Here is a 21,948-nt window from a genome sequence, read left to right on the forward strand (position 1 = left end):
TTTAAATTTATGCAGGTGATAGCTGCTGACTTGCAACTCTTTTGCCATGTCACACAGAAACATCACTCCCACTGATCACAGCGAGACATCTCCAGTCACTCTAGCACCCTGTTGATTCATACTGTCTATTATGTTGTATGATTACTATCAAGTCAAGGTCACCTATAAATTGCATTGCTTATATGGGGACCAGTGGTATTTTTCTAATAAAAAGAAAAAGCTGGTCTTTAGGGCACTTCTCTACTATGGTGGTATGTCCTTGCTATATTACTATAGGCGGTGTGTACTATTAAGCCATTAAAACAAGCTTATATTCATGTTTGGGTTACATCCAAACAATATTTCCCAGTGAAAAGCATCAACCTATTAGCCTACAAAGACAACAGTCACATTTGCAATTTATAAGTTCTTTACTAAAAAATCAGCATTAAGATGAATTCACCTTTAACCCGTGGAATTTTTCCAGCACAGAGCAGCAATTCAAGTGTAACAGTTGATCCAGCATTATTACGTTTGTTCAAGAGCATTTAGGAATGTCAACATAGAAATATCAGCACTACATCACTACAAAAAAATAAACATTTTGAAACTCAAATTAAGTGAAAAACAACCTGATTGACGTGTCAGAGCACAGACAAAATACACTGAAAACGAAGTGTATATGAGACATTGAAATATGTACCAATCAATAAAACAGTTCTTATATACAGAATAAAACCAACAAGTACAAACATGAAATGATTTGTTCTCAGGGTGCACATACAGTAGGACCCGTCAAGTTAGGTGGAAAGAGGATTTAGAGAGTTGTGATATGTGAAATGTCTAGTTTTGTCTCCTTTTTCTGAGATTAAGATTCAGCAGATCAATATAAAAACATTAGAGCCGTTTAACAACAAATTACATATACAATTTTCACACAGGATTTTCCCTCATTAGTTATTGTTTGTAGTTACAAATGCAGCTAAAGCTCATCTAGAGCTTTTCAGTAACTTAACACGTCTCACACGCTCCCTTTCTAACCAAACCCTTGACATGTTCATTGACAGATAGACTCTGTAGCCTAGATTTAACATCATACAGACCATTCTACATAAAAAGTGATCATGAAAATAAAATGCATCTTTGCATTACAAGACTCTATTCAAGAAATGTTATCATCTGTTTGAAGAAACACATTAGATTTTTTTCTGTTCGAGTTAAAAAAAATTATATGCTCTGATCATTAACTTTTAACAACCTAGTAAAATACAGTATTAATACTGTGGAAATGGACTTCATTGAGTTTGGTACGAGGACGGCAACGTCAGTCAAATACCATACCTCCTTATTGGACCATTCTAACATACAGCATCTTAAAAAATATACCAATACACAATGATTAATTTGAAGAAACACTAGTGGTTCTCTCAGTGTTAGTGGTTTTCTCGGGACACAATTAGTAAAATTTAAGTTCAGCCTTCCATATTTACTGTTACATTACTGTATTACTGTTACAGTATTTAAGACCAAATTTCAAAATGTTTTGCTACTAAATCAAGCTATCTCGCTAGATACCACTAGCAGTCACTGGGAATGTCATATTATTATCATCATCATTATTATTATTATTAGCTGTCATAGTATATAGTGTATTTGTGTAAACTAACCCTTTAAATTATCATCTTAGTTTAACAGTGCTACAAAGTACAATTTATTATTTGCTGTGGCCAAAGCACCATTTAAGCCACATTGCTCCTCGTTTCATGACACTGAGGTCGACTTGTGTATACAGCCTGAAGTGCAGATGTGTCAGAGGTGGTGGATCATGCTCTAAAACTCCAGCTCCTCTGAAAGGGCTCCAAGGATTTCTTGAGGTTGAAGAACATAAGAGGAGGTTTGCGTCGTGGGGCTTTCTCGGGTATGACAGCAGCTTTGCTTTCCTCAGTGGGAAATCGACTCTGGTAGACTTCTGGGTATGACCTCTGGAACTGAAAAGGGGAAGATATGAATTAGTATAGTACAGCATTAGTACTGAAATACAAGGCTTTGGGCATTCTTACGCATTAAAGGTTCATATGTACATTTTACAGTGCATTGCTCAAGAGCAGAGTAACTTTGCTGTGCAGTATTTGCCCGTCAACACTTCCAATAGATCCCTCTGCCCAGATCCACATTTAAGGATGTTTCTCTTTTAATACGTCTTCTTTTCAAAGAAAATGTCCATACCTGTTTAAGCCTTTTCCTCTTGTCCTTGGCAGGAAGTTCTTTGTCTGCAATCAGGCCTTCCAGCAGCTCATGCAGGGGTGTCTGGGTTCCTATCACCTTCTGCTCCTCAGACTCCACCCTTCTGATCTGTTTACAAAAGGCTGGAGATGCGCTGAAGTCTGTGTCTGATCCTGCGTATTTGATCTGATGGAAGACACAAATGAAATGTTGGAATTATGTAATTAAAGAAGTAAAGGACAATTGCAGGTTATTTCTTTATTATCACTGATAAATAATAATCCCTATTCATGAGCCCACTATACAACAAAAGTTGTCATGCAAAATATGCAGCCAGTTACCTGAAGCTACTGACTTACCTGCTTATAAGTTAGAAAATACAGCTGATCTGTGACATAAACTGTAAATAGTCAACTATTGTACAGAGCGATTACCCTCTCCGTAATTGTACTGTAACACAACAGTGTGACTCTGAACTGACCCTTTAAAACACCAAACTCCCAAATGACACAAACTAACTGTTCAGGACAGCAGTAGAGTGTTGTGTTGTGCGAGGTAAAATTAAAGTTTTTTAAAATGACTCACTGTTTCATAAATGCAGATTTTTCTTTAAAATATTCATGAAAAATAGAAGTTCCACATAAATCCAATATAAAGAGGTGTGTCTCATTCAACCCGTATATGAGGACATTTCTTCAATGAATTTGAGTCTATGGGTCCATCAACCTAGAAGCTATTGAAAAAATAAATGCTGATTTATTCATGAAAAATGCCAATCTTTCTTTAAATATTCATGAAAAATAAAACTTCCTCTAAAATCTAATAAAAAGTGGCATGTCTCATTCAACTAGTATATAAAGACATTTCTGCACTGAATTTGAGTCAATGGGTCCAATAACCTGGAAGCTATTGAAAAGAAATGCTAATATTTCATATAACGTATTCGGCAACATGAGTGGATATAATGACTTGGAAAGGGCTGTCTAATGGCAAGGTAAAGCTGTGAAAATATTCTAAATACAACATACCCTTAAACTGATTTTCTAAATACATTTTGCTGCTGTCCCCGTCCACAGCAGTACATCCATTAGCTTCCCACATCGTCGTTCCTTCTGCTTCTCCAAACTGGGGGCGTTCATCCTGTCTTCTACTGTACGTAATACAATACCTATGGAGGCAGTGCCTCACATAACCCTACTTCAATAAACCCGAGCTATCGCTTTAAGTTTGCAGTGTGGTAGCAGTTCAAAGTCTCATTTACAACATTCAGTTGAGAAGACATCATGTTTTGAGTCCTGTTCACAGCGTGGGATGTGTAAGTTTATGCATCTACTGTTGACTACATGATAAGAATCAATCAGGCCTTCATTTGTAGGCCAACAATACAGTCAATACAGTCTGTGTTCTACATTTTCTGATGCGCCCACTAAAAGAAAACACATGCCACACATCAATATGATCCAACTGTGCACAGAGGAATAAAATAAAACACTCCATAAAGGCAATCATTAGGACGGGCAGAAAATCTTACAGATAACTGTGCTGCCGGCTCTGTTAAATTACTGATATAGTGATATTACATGAGTGACTTTTCTAGCTCACAGATTAGAATTAAACTCTTTCTCAATCTCACAAAACACATTTTAAAACAATGCCACCCCCTCCAGTGGATGTATAATCTCAATTCTGCCTGCTCCTGTGGGGATTCTGATCACTTCAATCTGCATTTTCAATTTTAAACTCTGTATAGCCCATGCTGGATGAAAATAAGTTATTTAAAGAAATGCTATCACAGTTACTCCTATCAGGTTTACCTTAAAGTAGTGGGTACCAAAAATGAATAAAACCCCTAAGGACTGTCCCTGACATTTATGATGTTTTCCATGGCAACAGTTACCTGTACAAACCAGATACCAGATATTTAAAAAGGATCAGATTTGATCTTAAATAAGTAGAACACCATGTTAACTAATTATTTATAAAACATATTCTTGGGGTAAAAATGATCTCATCTCTGAGCAAAGTCTATACTTGACTGAAGTGATTTTCCTGCTATGTAGGGGTACTGTAGTTTGGGACACACAGTGAACTTTTTTCAACAATGCTCTCCTCTCTACACAGTAATTTTGTCCTCCAAAAGGTAGATAATCTTTTTGAGTCCACAGCTATTCCTGACTTAACCCTTATTTATGCAGGTATTATATAGAGAGAAATATCAAAGCAGGTGCTGTCAATTTAAGTTGGCTTGAGATTTATAGATCACAGGAGAACAAGTTACAGATAAGATTCCTAAAACACTGAGCATGAAGAATCTTGCTTAAGCATGTTTTAAGAATCGAACCTAAGCACACTGTTGGAAATGATCTTAAGATAAAGTACAAATCTCAGAACATTTCTATAAATGAGGGCCCAGGCTTCAGTGCAGCCACAGTAGTATCACTGAAAAATTCCAGATTAGCAACACCGCTTTCATTTTAAAATGTTGATTTTCAGACTCAATTTATGCAGTTGCCTTCTTGACTAGAGCCTCTGATGTTTTCATAAAGTTAATTTAGTTCCATCACATGATCATAATGCAATAATGCTGCAGAATGGTTTCTATCACAGATCTCAGTTTATTTCAAAAGAAAATCTCAAGAGGTAATTTTGCCAGATGGGACACTAAACCCACAACCAAACACGGGGTCATTGAGAGCCTCAAGCTACTACGACAAGCGCTTTCCACTCACATTATCATAACAATGCATGTCATTTTCAGATTTTATGTGGCTTTAATTCAAATCTATATTTACCAGTGACTGTGACACATTTCCACACTTAATGTTTGGCAAAATGCCCGAACCAATCCGGCACATTGTCTTCACAAATGATGCACAGATATGACTTGGAACAAGTGGTCTGAGGGAGGGAACAGATGCAGCAGAAAGTGGGTGCACATGACTGTGATGCAAAAAGAAGCAGGACCGGACCACCTGCACACACTTCTTAACCAACATGGTCCCAGCTCATCAATTCATTCATTAATTTAGTGTAACTGCAGAAAGTGTACCAACCTGAACTCTTTTGAGGTGAGACAGGTGCTCCTCAACCTGGCGACGCAGCTTAGAAGGCGCTTGGAAGATGGTGTTGTGGTGCTCCATCATGAAGGTCACCAGTTTGGTGGCAAGCAGCTCATCCAAGTCCATCTCATCTACTGAGCCCAGAACGCAGTGGGAAAACATCTGCACCATCTGGACAGATTGCACAAGGAAATGAATGAGAAACTAACTAGAATTATACTTATATACAACCTATAAATAAAACATCTAATACAAGAGAACTGCCTACAGTTTGTTCTTTAGGTTTTTAAGCGACTTTACTTGGTAGCATCTGCTGTTTATGTAATGAAAAGAGTCTTTCATAAAGTATCTTAGTGCCCTTGAGCATTACCTATCATGTCATCATTCTCTAGATAGAAATCAAGTCTGGAGGTGTTGTGGCTGGAATTTCTATGAATATGTTGAGACAGTATGAGAGGTGAAAACAAATAACTGAGGAGACAAAATAATGACAATGACTTCCATTTAGAGTGCGGGGGAGATGCATTTTTCCCACAACATAGCAGCTATTAAGTAGCATTGCCTTCTGATCATATACATACAATCTTTAAGTTCATAAACATTAGCAGTGAATTACCTCAGTTCTTCAAAGAAGAGCTAATTATATACACTATACTAATGTATACATAATACAGTAAAGAGTAAGTAGTGATAATGCTCCAAAGGCCCAATTCCAATACACCCCTTGGCCCTACCACTTAGCCCTACAGCTCAGGGAGCCCTTACACCGCAGATTAACACCTTGGGGTAGTGTGTCCTGATTCTTGTTGGGATAGAGGGGTAGGTTAAGTGTTAGGGCTACATGGCACTCGAAACTGAGGTTTTTCAGAGGTATATTACAAACCAAGGGTTAAGCGAGCTCTGTTGTTACAATGTATTATGGTCCTTATCTCAACTCGCTACTCGTTTGCTGATGTCTCGTGGGGCTAATGCTACATTGTTATTGCCGACTTGTGGATGACAGTTCCACATTTTGATGTATTTTAATGTTCAGACCATGCCTTATTCCCAAGCGCATTGTATTAGAAAGAGAAGGTTGCCTTAACATTTTCCCCATTTCCCCTTTTTATAGGTGGCAGGGTTCCTAGACAAGAAATGGTTCCCACAGCTTCTCTCTACACTAGCATGCCTTGTTTTGTCTACAATGTCTCATCTTACAAGCTTTATAAAGTTAATGTGAAATGCAGGATTATCCTTGTTCATTACACTGTCTCCTTATCAAACTGAGTTCCTGTCCTAGTCTTATTTGACCTCAGAAAACCAGAGAAGTAATACAAAGATGAGAATCGAAAACTGTACCAGCGTGCGTGTAGCAATAGCATCATTGAGTGGAGGCAGGTGGGGATTCTGGCAGACCCGGGACATGAGACGGAGTAATAGCTGGAGACGTCTTCGGTTGGGTGGCGGCAATAAGAGACAGCTGACTTGAAGAGCCTCTGTGGCAACCTCCTGCTCCTGCAGCAGACCTGCAGAGATAGGAGGAGAAATGAGTCCTGCTCCTGAGGGCAAACATACAGGCTAAACAATATGAACACCAGCAGCTTTTTATCTGTAGCCGTGCACAAATGTCAATAATGAACCCACATTGTGAAGCACTCACTGAGAATGTTGACAAAGACTTCATATAGATGGTACGTGAGCAGGGGTTCTTTCAGTCTCTGAAAGTAGTCTCCTACTGTTTTCAGAACATCCCTCTCGAAACCTGCATATACTGGCTGTTTGCTTTCATTGCCATTAGGCCCTGAGCAGGAAGACAAACGGAGTTCATATATACATTCACATACTGTATAAACGGTTATACACTAAGTGAGATATCAGCTATTCATCAGAAAACAGACTTACAATTGGCGAGGCATTTCATTGCTGATACCACCCAATATGGCATGTCCTCTGGATGCAAAAGGAGATACAGTAGGTGAGTAATTATGTTCTTGCAGGTTGCAGCCAAGCATTTATTCTTAAAATTGTGAATCAATGTATACCTGCTTTATTCTCCAATATCACTATGCCCGTCTTATTAACACTGAAAACGTTGTGAACGATGTGCTTTCCGTTCACATGCACAGGGTTTAAAACTCCGTCCAATGACATCAGGCCAAGCACTCTCTGCAAACTAAAAACAAGAGCGTTGGCATCAAACAAGTGGGTGCCTTAAGGCTGGGCCAAGAGTGTTAGAAGATTTGTCATAACATGTTTATAAACTGTGCATTTTTAAACAACATTTACCAAATTAACAAAACCTGAAACATTTACATTTTAACAAAACTTTACAGATATCTAAATGACAGATGTCATGGTGACACAAGCTTTCTGGCCCAGGACTTATCATGAGTAAAAAAAGTAACCACCAGATTAGTAATGGAAAGGTTTGGCACTGTAAACAGAGCTCAGAAATGTGGATACACCAAAATAAAAAGCATGACACTTTTGTTTTCGCTCCCATTTTACATGTTTTTCACCAGAAGAGATGCAACACTTCATCTGTGAACGCAAGTCCATGTTAGTGAGCACTTATTTTTTGTCAAGATAATCCAACTGCCCGACAGGTGTGGCATATCAAGATGCTGTTGAGGATTATGATTATGGCAGCACATTCAACCAGTCTTACAAATGCAGCCCAAGCCCAAGGCACACAGTGCAATAATCATGCTGTTTAGTCAGCATCTTACTATCCCACATTTGTCGATGGATGGATTATCTTAGCAAAGGAGAAGTGCTTAGTGACATGGATTCTAACAAATATGGTCTGAAAATTTCGAAGAAATAAGCCTCTGGATTGCACAGAAATGTCATCGATATCTTAATTCAACTCTTGAAAAATGAGGGCGAAAAAAAACAACATCAACTGTGGATTTCTGCGTTCCCAACATCATGTAGGTGTGATGTGGCTCTCATTTATTTTAAATTAAAGTCTTATCTGCAAGCCTGCAGAACATCTGTTGGAAGTTATTTATTTAATCAGATTTATTTTGATTATCTAACTCGATATTGATATAATGTAAAAAAACTGTTATAATCAATGTGCATCAGTGTACACACATGCATGTTATGGGAGCACAGGTAGCCATGACAAAACATTTGCTTTGAATGAGTGCAGTTATCTAAAAAAGTTTGGGAACTGCTGATCTAGAGCAAAGGTACATCATAATTACAAAATGAACAGTGGAAGTTTTTAAGAAGTCACATACTGTGCAACTGTCATTGATTTCCAGATGTGGTCCACTTGTTTTGCAGTTATCTCCTTCCTCCGTATGAGCTTGCATTCATGCACATCCCCAATAGCTACACTGTGCCGCTTATTCCACAAATCTGAGGTCTGAATACAAAGAAATGGAGACATGAATTAAAACTTATGCGGAGTAAATATACACTTTTAACATGCACTGAGTGTGCAGAAACAGAGGAAGCCCCATGTAATAACATACATACAACAGACTTGTAATGCAATCAATGAAAGACATTTATGAAAGACATCCCTGTATAAAAATGTAAAAAAACAAATAAATTGACGCAAACAGAAACAACATTTTGAAGAATTGCTGCAAATATTTGTGTCAAAGATGTCTTGATATTAAAAGGTGGAGTCAGCATTTCTGGAGAAGGATTGTTGATATTTGAAGCCAACAACCAAACAAATACACCCCTCCCTTCAGTGCTCCTTTAAAAGCTAAGCCCACAAAATTCATGGAGGGACAGCTAACATGATGACAGAGAGAGACAGCACACCAACATATCTTGGCAAACTAGAAAGAATGCTGAATGTCCGTGGGCAAATAATTTAACATTACTGGACACACACGTCAGCAAATAGGACAAAACCATATTGACGTTTTGGTTCTGTGGAACATAGCAACACTAATGCTTTCACCTGTCAAGCAGAAACAGAGCAACTTCTGCACCCGTCCGATTGCCTTTCAACTCACAAAAGGTCTCTCTACTGTTGGAAAGCCTCAACAGTGTTAATGCAGCTCTTCGTCCTTGCCTGGCATTCTCCTCTTTGGCTGTTTCTCAACATCTCTCCTTCTTGACAATACAATTATATGTTAGCATGTGCCAGACTTACTGCCCCTCTCGCGACCACTGACCCCCTTTTACCATTTCCCATTTCCTCCTCGTCCTTTGCATTAACGCCACCTGCTGATTGGCTGGAACACTGTTGTTTGGCTCGTTCCAAGACACTGTTTTTCCGATTACAGAGCCAGGCCTGGCTACAAAAACCAGATATGTTTGTGGAATGGTAGACCCCACCTTTAACTGAATGATTATTATCAGTCCCTTCAGTACTTTGTTAGGCTTTTCTACAGTAATGTATTACACTGTAAGCTTTCTAACATTTTTGTTCCCTTATATGTAAATGAAGGATATCAAAATATCAGAAATGCCCTTTATATAATCCTGCCCAACACAACAAAGCCTTAAAAGAACCGAGTACAACAATGAAACAACTACAACAGCAATCTGAACAAAGCTGAACCCCACTTCTTTTTGTCAGTCTGTTATACAGCTTTGCATTACATTGAACTTTCTTTTTCATTTTTCAGTGTATAATCTGTATAATCTTGAGTGTAAACCACGCTTCACAGCACTTACTGAAACAAGAAAATGAAAATGATCTCATCTCGCCATTCATCTCGATTAAGTTTGCATACTTCTCGCACAGCATGAGTCAAAGCAATCAGCAGAGGAGCTGAAACATGTTTGTCTCTTTCTCACCATGACAGCAGACTTTAGGGGGGCAATGTTTTCCCGCTGCGGTAATTCTTCGTAGTCATCCCAGCGAATGAGTCTGGGCAGGTCACTGCGGTCTCTCGACAGAGGCCTTGTTGGAAAAGACTTGAGGGGAGACAGTGTGGGGAACCTGGACAGAAAGACAACAGCACTGGGCTCAGCTGAGAAGAGACGGGGCCAGCTGTCAAGGTGCAGCAACAATGCCTCCTGTTGTATAAACCAACATGAATAACAGCACAGGACCACAGAAGAAGTACCTGTACAGATGGCCATTGTCTTCAAAGTCCTCTGTTCCATGGCGCCCTTTTATGTCTTCAATGACATGGGCCTTGAGGAACTTTTTGAGCAGCTGCAGAGTCTGATAGCGAGTCACCTCAGGCCCAAAGTTGTGGTTGCACCTCAGCAGCTCATGCAGATAATCCACAGCCTCGGATCCTGCAAAACTCCAGTCATAGTAGCGGAAGTGTGCCCAGTGCCTTCTCAGAGGCATGCCTCCACGGAACAGTTTAATGGTTTCATTCCACTGCAAAATAGGAAGACATACAAAGTGGTACTAATGATGTAGAAGGTAAAAAGACAAAAAATTAGCACAATTATGCTGTTAGATATGGCACGTAAACATTTCACTGAATCTGTTCCTCTGATAAAGCTCACGTAACAGCACTTATGCATTCAACATGTTCCTGTTATTAATGTCATAAAAGGCTGTTGGGAACATTTTGTTGAAAAGGGAGGCATACAACATGAGTGACAGACAAAGTATACAGCCCTCTGGAATAAAAAGCACTGTGCATGTTTTTTTAATTTCATGGTCGGCTCTAAAAAAACCCCTCTATGCTCCAATATCCTCTCATCATAAAAAAGAGAAGGTGGGTATCACAACAAATAGAACAATGTGTCCTCGTAGTGTTTTGGATGGTGCAGAGGTTATGGATTATTAGATCCAACAAAGTATCCTGATGGGCGGGAGAGAAATGAAAGAAGTAGCTAAAAGGACAGAGGGGTAGGGATAGGCAACACAAGGTCACTACAACCCAGGCGAGTATCAAGCTGCATGAAGAAAAAGCTGCTCACTCTGGAAAAAATCATGCTAAGGGAAAGATTAAAAAACCTACAACAAGTAAAAGCCAAGAAGCCCAGTGGCAGAAGGGACAGGGTTGGTCTGTCATCAAAACAAGATGCAGAAAAGGTTCTCCTGCCGACAGAAACTGGTGTAGAAAGTGTTTGTTTTGAGAGAATAACAGCTGTTGGCTTTTTGGATTTTGAGACCATAATGTATGCATTCACTACTGTGTACTGCTAACCTTTGTTTGTTTAGAATAAAGTCTAAATACCAAATGGTGCATATGCAAAATACAGGAAAGACAAAAAGGGTATAAGGTCATATGCTGTAACCAATCAGGGAAAGGACAAACAAATATGAAAGGCTAGTAAGGAAGCCACTGTGCTATATCTTTAACCTGATTATGTGTGATAAATTGCGAAACAAAAAAAAAAGAAAAATTGTATGGCCATTTTGTTTGTCAAGATGCAGATGCTAATACAGGTATATTGACTCTTTTGACATTGATTATGAGTCATTATTAAGATATTTTGACATGTCACAATAAGAGGCATGGGTGTAAAATAATAAAATTACTGACGGCTGAAGTCCATTAGGCTGCTTCAGTTACAGGCTTTGTTCAAACTGCAGGCAGGTAAGATTTGTATCTCAAATCAGATCTTTAAGACAGACCAACTTTTTTTGTACAAGTTATCAGATCTGTATGTCCAGACTCCAGACATCAACAGCCTGTCAGTATGGGTTGCTATGGTCCCCCTAAAGTGCAAGCAGACAATATATTTCAAGTCTGTCCACTCTGCTGACTGATAGTAGCAGCATGGATTCTGCTCAGCTGCACTGATCTATTCCATCACTATATATTTGAGGTTGATTTGAGTAGCCTGAGTGGCCGTACTGAAACAGATCTGTAGAAATTAGACTGGAACCACATTTCAAACAACCGCAGAATGTGGCTTGGCTCAAATTTGCAAAAATCATTTTTCATGTGGGTTTTTTTGTTCTGTTTTTCTTTTTCTTTTGCGGTCTAGACTTTCTAAAATCAATCTGGATCCAATCTGGATATGACATAAAACAGATATGGGCTTGCAGCAGAAGAGAATCAAGTGTATTGTCACAATACACAAATGAAACATATTGTGCGCCACCTGGGACCAAATCTAGTTCTGTGTCAGTGCCTTTATTAGAGGAGCACTATGTAGTTTTAGAGAAGGCATTCAAACTGAGAAAATTAAAACTGTAAAATTTACATTAGGTAATAATACAAACTCAGAAATATTTATTTTTCCATAACTGAATAAACAAGCTGTTCTAAGAGGAAAATAAGGTTTTGAAGCTAGAAAGGTGGCAGGGTCGGCCAAGTATAAACAAAGTAAAACAGTATGAAATTGTGTTGTCCTTTAAGATCAGTTTGTTTATTCACTCATGAAAACGAAGAATGTTGTTTATTTAGTTTGCTTAGGTAAAAAACGAACAAACAAACAACAAAAATCAGTGAAGATCTTTCTCTTCCGATTAAAATTTCCTCCCCAAGACTACATGGGGCATATTTGAGGGCACCTACGTGGGAATTAACCTAACACACACGTGTTAAACTAATGGATTTGGATACTAAAGCAATTGCAGTCTGATGTACATATGGTGCATTAATACATCTAATTATAATGAGTTGAAAGGGTTTAAAGATTCCAAGCCACAGCCAGTGAGCTACACACAGCATTAAATATCAAAGCAGTATGGTATGTTGTGTGCATGCTTTTACATGAAACTAAACAGGACGTGTTAGTACAAAGTAACACATGATAAGTGAACGCATCAGCATTACCTTGAATCTGGTAAATGCACGTTAGCAATTACCCTTAATGTAAACACCTGGGAATGTTCATGTAAATGAGGCTGTTATAAATGCTAAACAACGCGGCTGCACAGATCCGAAACCGTCACAACAAACTGAAATATGTAGAGGTATTTCTGATAATCAGTCACTTATGGGCAGGGACGCATTTGTCCACACAGAAAGTCGCTTTTGTTGACAAGTGAGTGCAGAACTAACAAACTTTAAACGCTGTTTTTCGAGCATTCCTGTTGTCGCGAGAACACGATTTTAAAACGTTTTAACTTGTTCGCTTGTACGAGAGTTAGCAAAACACACAGAATTAAGAATTAACTGTTAGCTAACCGACTTAATTAACGTTAAACTCACGAGTTAACTACGTTTGAAAGTACGTTACTGCTTTCGACTGCTTACTGGAAGAACATAAATTATTAACGTCATATAATTTACCTAGATAAAATGAGATAAACTTTACATATTCATACGTTGTAGCTCTAACACTTAGTACACAGACTTTTTTCAAAGTCCCAACAGACTCACCAGCTTGGTCGCCCTGTACGGACCCGGTCCGATAACTCTACCGTCCATTTCTGGTTCTGAAAACCCACTTCACTTCACGCGTAGAGAAACATGGAGATATTTAACTGTTCTAAGCTTTTTTTAAAGCTTCAGCTGCGGGTGGAAATAGTGTGTTACACGGGTATCTGGGCAGAGACGTTGCTGCCAACTTTGAATCTCCTGCGTCACATCATCCAGACAACGTGATTAGACGGCGAGGCCGTCACGTGACCGCGAGGAATGCGGCGTTTATGAATGGAGACGTAGTGGGACAGTTGAAACACACCAACGTTCAATTTTTAGGCTAAAAATAGAAAATCTACAAAAAAAGAACAAAATAATAATCATAAGATAAGTTTACACAATGTTAATAATGTACAGAAAATAAATAACGGAATAGCTGGAAAAAGAAGAAAAACATTTATTTGTTATTTCTTAAACAAGGATTTATAGTAGTGTTTACTACAAACTACAAGTGTAGTTGAGGATGACTTCAGGAGTTTTGCAGCCTAGGGAATGACACTGATCTGCAGTCTGGTGGTACTGTGGCTGGGGTCTGGTGTTGTCTTTTAGTATCCTTAGGGCTCTGTGTAGACATCTCACTTCATCATGTGACTGATGCTCTTTAGATGGGTACCAGTGATGTTCTGGGCGGTTTTAATCACCCCCTGTAGAGCCTCCTTGTCCTGGGCTGTGCACAAACCATGCCAGCTTGTGATGTTTCCAATCAAAAAGGACATTCTTTAAAAAAAAAATTACCCTTACATTAAAAATGACATAAACACAATTAATAACAACACAGGTACTATTTCAATATAAGAAGTAACACTTTATGTATACATTTAGATTTGCCCTTTTTTCATGTGACACATTTTGGACAGTCATCCTGGCTTCATTTTTAATTGAATGTTGTAAGTTGTACTGTAGTTAGGATCACACTTATATAAAGTCCAATGTTGATTGATTCAAGTCACAAAGGCACGTAAGATGATGATGAGGACGTGTAAAGTTTCCATGTATATTGTCTAATTGGTTATAGGTTGCATGTCTAGTGTGGAGGGATCTAAGAGGTAGCCTATCTAATAAGATCTTAAAATAAACTCACATGTCTAGTAGCCAGTGACGTGATATTTTAACAGAACCCATGCTGCTCTCTGAATACTGCAGGAACAACAAGAAGGTGTATAGGGAATCTAAATTAGAATAAAACAAGAAAATCCTGAAATAGCCTTTCATAGCCCATCCAATGCATAATTGTCAATGTGCAAGACTGTCATCTTTCCCTTTTCTCAAGTTTTTCCAATGATACAAAATTCAGACCTTTTTTGGGCTGCATAAATGCTTGAACGCATGATATACCCATGGAACATTTGCTGTAATACACAGAGCATCTCAAGCTTTTCCATTTAGAATGTTGCTGCCTATTGTGACAAATGGGAACACTGTTTTTATCTAATGGACAATAATAGTAGTTCCCTTTTCTGCAGCAAGAAGCAGTCGGCTGATGAGTCGGGTTGAAATAGAATTGTGCAAACACCAAAAGTTAAGACTGACTGAGGAAGAGCTGAGTGGCACCTTGAAATAAACTTGAACAGTGACAACACTCTTGAAATTGATGACAAACCACTGACTCTGACAAATTAACATAGTCCATAATCATTCAGATCATATTATTTAAACTATGGTATTACGGTGATTATGACCTAATCTCTCTATTTCAGTTAGACACTTGACAGCTTAAAGGTCAACAAACACTACTAGCAGAAGTATATAAAGCTGTACTGGTGGCCACCGTCACTGGCTCAGAGACTGTGAATACATTTGGAACAACGCCAGCCTTAGATTCAGTGTCCCGGTTTAGGAATTTTAGCTGTCCAGCGGTTTTGATGACCAAACTCGAGGTTGAGCCCACTGGAGGTTTCATGGGCCTAATTAAAGTTTGATGAGCCCAGTGACAGCCCTGTCTTGCACATTCAAACCAGGTTGCTTTCCACTTCATAAACATGTCTCCTGCCTCGGACTCACATCTCATCCTTGACTTCTCCAGTGAAAGGTCGCGGCGGTAACGAGGAGAGGACAGGAGTAAAGATACTGGAGCCTTCGCTAACGAGATAGGGGAACAAGGGCACGATCAATGGATCTGTGAGGTACTCAGGCTGGTTATGATATCACTTCTTGGAGAGGAAAAAGGAGAAATGGTGTGCCTGAGCAAAAATAGAAGGGGACTGCCAGTGACCACTGACTCATAGGCACATTTTCATTCACACATCATCACACTAATGCAAGCCAGGGCAGGTTTACAATATGTGATGATGGTTATTATATTGTTGCAGACTATCAGATTATAATATATATTGCCAGAGCATGATTGAATATTTATAAATGCATCCTTAGGTGTAAAAAAAAAATTAAAACACAGTGAAAATACAATGTTTTCATCCTGAAGTATTCTTGTTTCACCGTCTGAAAAAATTGAAAAGAAGTAAGTTTAAAGTGTCTGTTTTCATTAAAAGAATGAGACCATGTGATGTCAGAAAACACTTTTTTCCACAATTTTCCCAGTTCGTGTTCGCCAAACTGGACAGTCCATCCAATCTCAGCTGTGGCCATAGATGTGTTAATTGCCTCTCTCATTAGTCTCCTTTTGCTTGGTCACTCTCTTTTTTTGACAACCAGACAGATTTACATCAGTGCTATCCTCTTTCCATTTCTTAATAATTTATTTAACTGGACTCAAAGGGATGTTCAGTAACACTGAAATGGTCCATTTATCCACCCCCTGACCTGTCCTTTTCAACCACCTTTACATGGAGCAGCTTGGAGTGTTCCTTTGTCCTCATGGTGGAGGTTTCGCCACAGAACTGACTCACCAAACATTAGTCTGACTCACCCGAATTACATTGCTGGTATAAGCCTGTCACTGGGCAGCTGTTTCAGGTGGCATTCCTCTCTTCCTTCCACTATCTCGTTGTTACTTTTTCAAAACCCCTGTCACTAACTACAACAACCACATCCTTCGAGCTAGCATCCTACATGCATGAAAATAGCAATTTACCCTTCGCTAAACAAGCAGCTGTTTTTACTTTTCTTTGTGGAGATTGAGCCATTTTAATGCCAGGGCCTGCCTTCCTACATGCAAAACAAGTTCCCCCACAACACTCTTTTGCAGGCGCACTGTCATTGCATCGTGGATTTAGCGGCGCCCAAAAAGATGGTGATTTGCGATGGTTTGGTTGTAGCAAGACCCAAAAAACATACACCAAGACTGGGAGTAGGTGAAATAAAGTGAATGTATTATAGGCTCAAATAGGCTTAGGTGGTGGCGGTAGGCTCAGACTCAGCGTAAGTGCTGATGGTGCAGGAAGACTGAGGCTCAGGTAGATTTTGAAAGTTAAAAAGGTCACAGTCCGCACCAACAGACGCTCCTCTCTCCCACAGAAAACTTTGCTCCTTAAACGCCTCATCTGTAGTCCTGCCTATAATTCTAAAAAAACCACACTGGTATGTCACACATTAGCATAATTTATTCTAGTTTGGCAAGTAGAAATTAATTTAGCACAGCTGTTCTGTTGTTGTTAGCAGTGCTAGCTCAGGCGTGTGTGAGCTGACCAATCAGAGCAGACTGGGTATTCAGAAGAGAAGGCCTCAAAGAGACAGGAGCTAAAACAGAGGGGGAACACAGGGCTGCAACAATGAACAATATGAGAATACTGATGTGTTTTTTGAGCATTAAAGTATGTAAATTTATTCTAGTAATAACACAAAATAAAATTGTGAACCTAAAAATGAGCACAATATGTTGCTTTTAAAGGCCTGTTTTCTGTTTATCACTGTTAAAAAGCCCCATTAAAAGCCTGTTATAAAACAATAAGGCTTGACAACCAAACTTGAATTCATTTTATTGTGACAGCCAGAGATGCATATTTAGATTGTCTGGAAAAACACAGGGTGAAATTGTTATCCTTCTGTGTCGTGGCGGGTTGACATTTAATATTACAATAAACTGAAAACCTATTAAGGTTTGAAAGGGAAAATATATATAAAATAGCTCAATCAGAAACATGTCAGAGGAGATTATAATAAACATTTATTTTGCAGAGAAGCCTGCACAGACCCTCCAGGCACATTTAACAGAGGGATGGATAATGCACAAGCCGTAAGATGTGGGGTCGATCTGGTGGAAGTAAGGGCAAGAAAGTTCTGTGTTGAGCAGTGTCTGGATGGGCCATACGCTGGACTTTCATGGACGTTTGTGTCCTGTTTGTGACCAAGAGTCAAGAGTGCTTTGTTTTTAAAGTGACGAATGAATGACGTTCCTTGTGAGTTACGCTACTTACAGAACTTCTGTTACCTAAGTTACGAGATGTAAAATATGATCTTCTCCTCAACCTAACCAAGTAGTTTTTGTGCCTAAACCTAACCAAACTACAACTAGTCATAATATGTCATAATATGTCAGCAAGCTTTATTTTGAAAGTCTAACCAGACATTGCATAACATATTATTGCTAACTAGACCGCCGAGACCTTCAGTGCAAAACTGATGCTAGAAGGGTAGGTAGAGCATCAGAGTTTGAAGTTCAAGGTGACTGGCCAAGCTGCCAATGTGTGGATGAATATGTAGATGCTGTTAGCAGTCAGTTAGCTTAGCTTAGCACAAAAACTGTAAACAGGGGGAAACACCTAGCACCTAACACCAACACTGGATAAAACCAACAAAAATATTAGTTGTTGAGTTTGAAAGCTGCTGTTGTTACCTTTGGACAGCGCCAGGCTTGATGATTGCATACTTATAGCTAAGTTAATCTAAATGGCTGCTAGCTCCAGCGTATTTACCTGAAAGATGGTGTGGTACGATCTTCTCATCTGACTCTTGGAGAGAAACTGAAAAACCAATTCCCAGTATGTCAAGCTATACACTGTGGAAATGTTGAAACTGATACAAAATTGTAGCTGCAATTGCTGAAGGCCTGTTTCCTCACATCACATCTATCATACATTTGTGGCTGCCAATTTCAGTTCCTGCATCCTCGGCTATGATATTATAAAACTTAGTGTCACATTCAGATGTAAATAAACATTCAAGATATTGCCAACTTTGCAAAGCAATAAGATGAAGGTGCACCGCCTGCAAGATGTACAGCCTTATGTTTGGAAGGTCAACTTATTGTTCCCACTGCGGGAAAGGCATCAACACAAATTACGTTACCTATAGACAGGACACTTTCCAATGTGATTGTCAGCTTGACTGAAGGAGGAGTGAGGCCATATACTACAGAGAAAAACAGTGTGCCCTTGTGCTACAGCATGCGCTTGTCTTGAGTGGTCCTGTGGGGGGAGATGACATACACAAGTTCAAAGAGGCGTGGGATGAGTGCAGCAAGGGAGCTATTGACATGAAGTCACGCTGAAAAACATTGCTCTGTTGCCTTTAGCCAGCTGACACTCCGAGCAACTCTATCTAATGTTAAACTGAGGTCATGAAATTATTATAATAAGTCTATTCAAAATCGACCAGAGACATCATTTTGTAGACCACACGCAGCTAAGTGAAGACAATACTGGCATTTGATCTCCTGCTGTGATAGTAGGAACACTGGGGGACTGATCTGATCCGTGGCTTTGTCTTAGGACTGTTCGAATATGCAGTGCACATAAAGACAGCCAGTGCAGAGGACAACGGCCAAGTAAGTGGCTCAAAAGATGTCCAGGTCAAGTGCAATGGGGAGGACTACTTGTGATGACACTCAGGACTGTGTGAAAAATATAAACTCCCAACAGACTGAAACAAACGCAAACTCCGATAGAATAATGATGTTGCTCAGTAACTGCTGGGTGAAATAAGAAACTGTTGACAAGTTTAACTCAAAAGGGGATGTCAATGTTTCCCTAAATGGCCAAAAATCTAAACAAGGCACAGGTGCATTAATTCTAGTCATGCCCTATAATTAAATATTGATTATTGCTCTTTAACTAATCATGTCTACAAATCAATGTCAACCTGACCCCCAGTGTGCAATTTAATAAGGTTAATTACTGCTGTTTTATATCTGTCATCAGAATATTGTTGTTTACTGTCTAACTCTGTTGGAGAGCTGAAATGCTGTCTCACTTTTAAGTTGCTGTCAGAATAGAGACTGTAATGTTTCCTGTCTAAAGAGCACGCTCTGTAAGAATGTATTCCAGATTCAAGACTGAAGGGCACAAGTACGATGTGTGGGTATGGAGCACAGCAATTTATTATTTCTTATTCCCCCCAAATACTCTCTCTCTCTGCTCACTGTAATGATTGTGTTGTTGCTACATGTGTATAATTTTTTTGACAGGAAATAACCAAAAGTCTACCAACTCATATGTGTATTTTACCCTGAGAGTAGAAATATGAAATGACCAGGAGATGATATAAGTAATTTAAATCAACATGCAAAAATCTAACAGCAGCTAAAAGTTGTCTAATCATAAACCAAACTGCAGCAACAAGTCTCACCGAACTCCACAGGCAGACAGAATAACCTCCAAAGGTTAGCAGAATAACAGGAGCTCCTGTGAATGAACAAGGACCCAAGGGGTCTCTTTGGTATTCTTTGGAGTATCGGCTGCAGTCCTTCAACTGTGGAAAATGTTTAAGGAGGTGAGTATCTATGAGAGCTGGTACCGCCAACATCTCACGAGGTCGAGCCAAGTAAAGAGGTTTGTAGAACAAACCAGTCTACAGCTATGCTTAGGCCAGAGGGGGAATCATGTATCAATCAGTCACCACCAGCACTGCTTTATGCTGAACTCTAACTCAAGTGAGTTTGTAACACAGTTTACTGCTGTAATGCTCTCATTTTGATGGCTGCCAGTTAGTTTGGTATTAAAAAGCAGAGAAGGCGAGAGAAGGCGAGAGAAGGCGAGAGCGCTGCTGACACAAGAACCTTAGCCCAGGGCAATCCTGGGATAACTTAGCCCTTTGCACACAGAAATTTCTAACACAGGGTTAACTCAGGCCCAGGGCTACGTGATTTACACTGCATTTCACCCTGGGCTAAATTGCTGTTGGAACACAAATCTTATTTACATTGTAGAACTCCCTTAGGCCGGGTCTTACACCTCCCTCAGCCTGGGGCTACGAGGGTTTGGAGAATGCTTGAAGGTCTCAGCTGAGGGAATGTAAAAAGCCCACATGATTATTTCCTAGAGGCGGAACATGCCATGGCAGACCAAGCACATTAACTCGAAAAAGACTCTGCCAGCAAAGCCAAGCTCTCCTCTCTGATGGATTCAGACTGGGGAAACTGAGAAGAACAGACCCAAAACAAGAGAAAGACTGCACCATTTTCACGAGAATGAAAAAGTTTACGGCGCATTCTGTAAAATAGAGATGAGATTGTTGTATAATATTTACTCAAAGAAAAAGGGGAAAAGTGTTTCATCTCAGGAGACCATCATGGTTAAACAAAGGCGGTCTACCCCCTTCTGGACCTGTGGAGATTGAATCAGGCCTGCACAACTGTGATGCATCAGTGCTGCAAATGTGAACTTTCTATTAAGTTATGACATTTCCTTTGAAAAAATAATTTAGTAGTTAGCAGCATTATTATTCGTGATCACCAACTCTTGTGTCTCAAAAAAAAAACAATCCCTGTGACTCACACATGGACTGCATTCTAAAAAAATCATTTTCACAGCACTTTGAAAATACTGTATCAATAGGCTCTCAGATGTGAGATGTGGGTTAAAGGGTGTCGAGATCCACAGTTCATTTCCTCTCGGCACACTCCGCTGGTTCAAAAATTCAACAAAATGGACTGTGAGAGTGAGAGTGGAGAGGGAGTGGGCCTCTGCTTCTATGTGACAGCCTTGGCTTTCACCACTTCAACCTCTGTAGCTTAGTGCTCATGACCGGAAACAGGGGCTTTGATTTTTGTGTGAAACTCAGGGACCATCGACCCTCACCTGTCAGTCAAAATGTTATCAGTCAGATATTGACGTACCATATCTTGCAGTAACTGCCTTCGTCTTGACATTTGCCATGTCATGTTTGAGTGACACATTTGAACCCCCAAACGTGACAGGAAAACCTCTGAAGCTTGTCTTTAATCTTTCTGATAATCCAAGAAAAATCAGGGGATGACTCACGAAAAAATCTTTCATGCAATATATGTATAAATTTCCAAACAAGAATGGGTTTTGTAACATTACACATCATGTAGCCACCAGCAGATATGGGTTCATTAACGCGAAGTCTTCCTCTGCAGTGTATAAAGCATTTGAAAATGAGAATTATGAGGGATTTATTAGTTTTTCAGCCAATTAAAAAACAAAAGATGAAGTTCAAATCAAGTTGTATGTCAAAGAGAAATAAGTGGTCAAATTACCAATTCTGGTGATGGTGCAGCTGTGAATCAGTCTACTCAACCAGAATTTTGTAATGAGCTGTAAAATGGGGGAATCTGTCAAATTTGACCTCGAGGGGAATTTAATCAG

The 21,948-nt window shown here is 39.4% G+C and overlaps 1 protein-coding gene across 1 annotated transcript; it reads right to left on the bottom strand.

Moving 5' to 3' along the window:
- Nucleotides 1–391: 391 nt before the first annotated feature.
- On the bottom strand, nt 392–13,686 carry LOC311260571 (DEP domain-containing protein 1B-like). Its single transcript, XM_084358564.1, has 11 exons — nt 13,463–13,686; nt 10,286–10,551; nt 10,014–10,158; nt 8,489–8,616; nt 7,283–7,413; nt 7,143–7,190; nt 6,901–7,041; nt 6,600–6,766; nt 5,256–5,432; nt 2,206–2,388; nt 392–1,967 (listed from the first exon to the last, which is right to left on the bottom strand). The coding sequence occupies exons 1-11, from the start codon at nt 13,508–13,510 to the stop codon at nt 1,803–1,805; spliced, it is 1,599 nt and encodes a 532-aa protein (XP_084214690.1). The 5' UTR covers nt 13,511–13,686; the 3' UTR covers nt 392–1,802.
- Nucleotides 13,687–21,948: the final 8,262 nt, after the last annotated feature.

This window comes from Pagrus pagrus (genome assembly GCF_965226575.1).
Source record: "Pagrus pagrus genome assembly, chromosome: 7".
NCBI lineage: Eukaryota > Metazoa > Chordata > Actinopteri > Spariformes > Sparidae > Pagrus > Pagrus pagrus.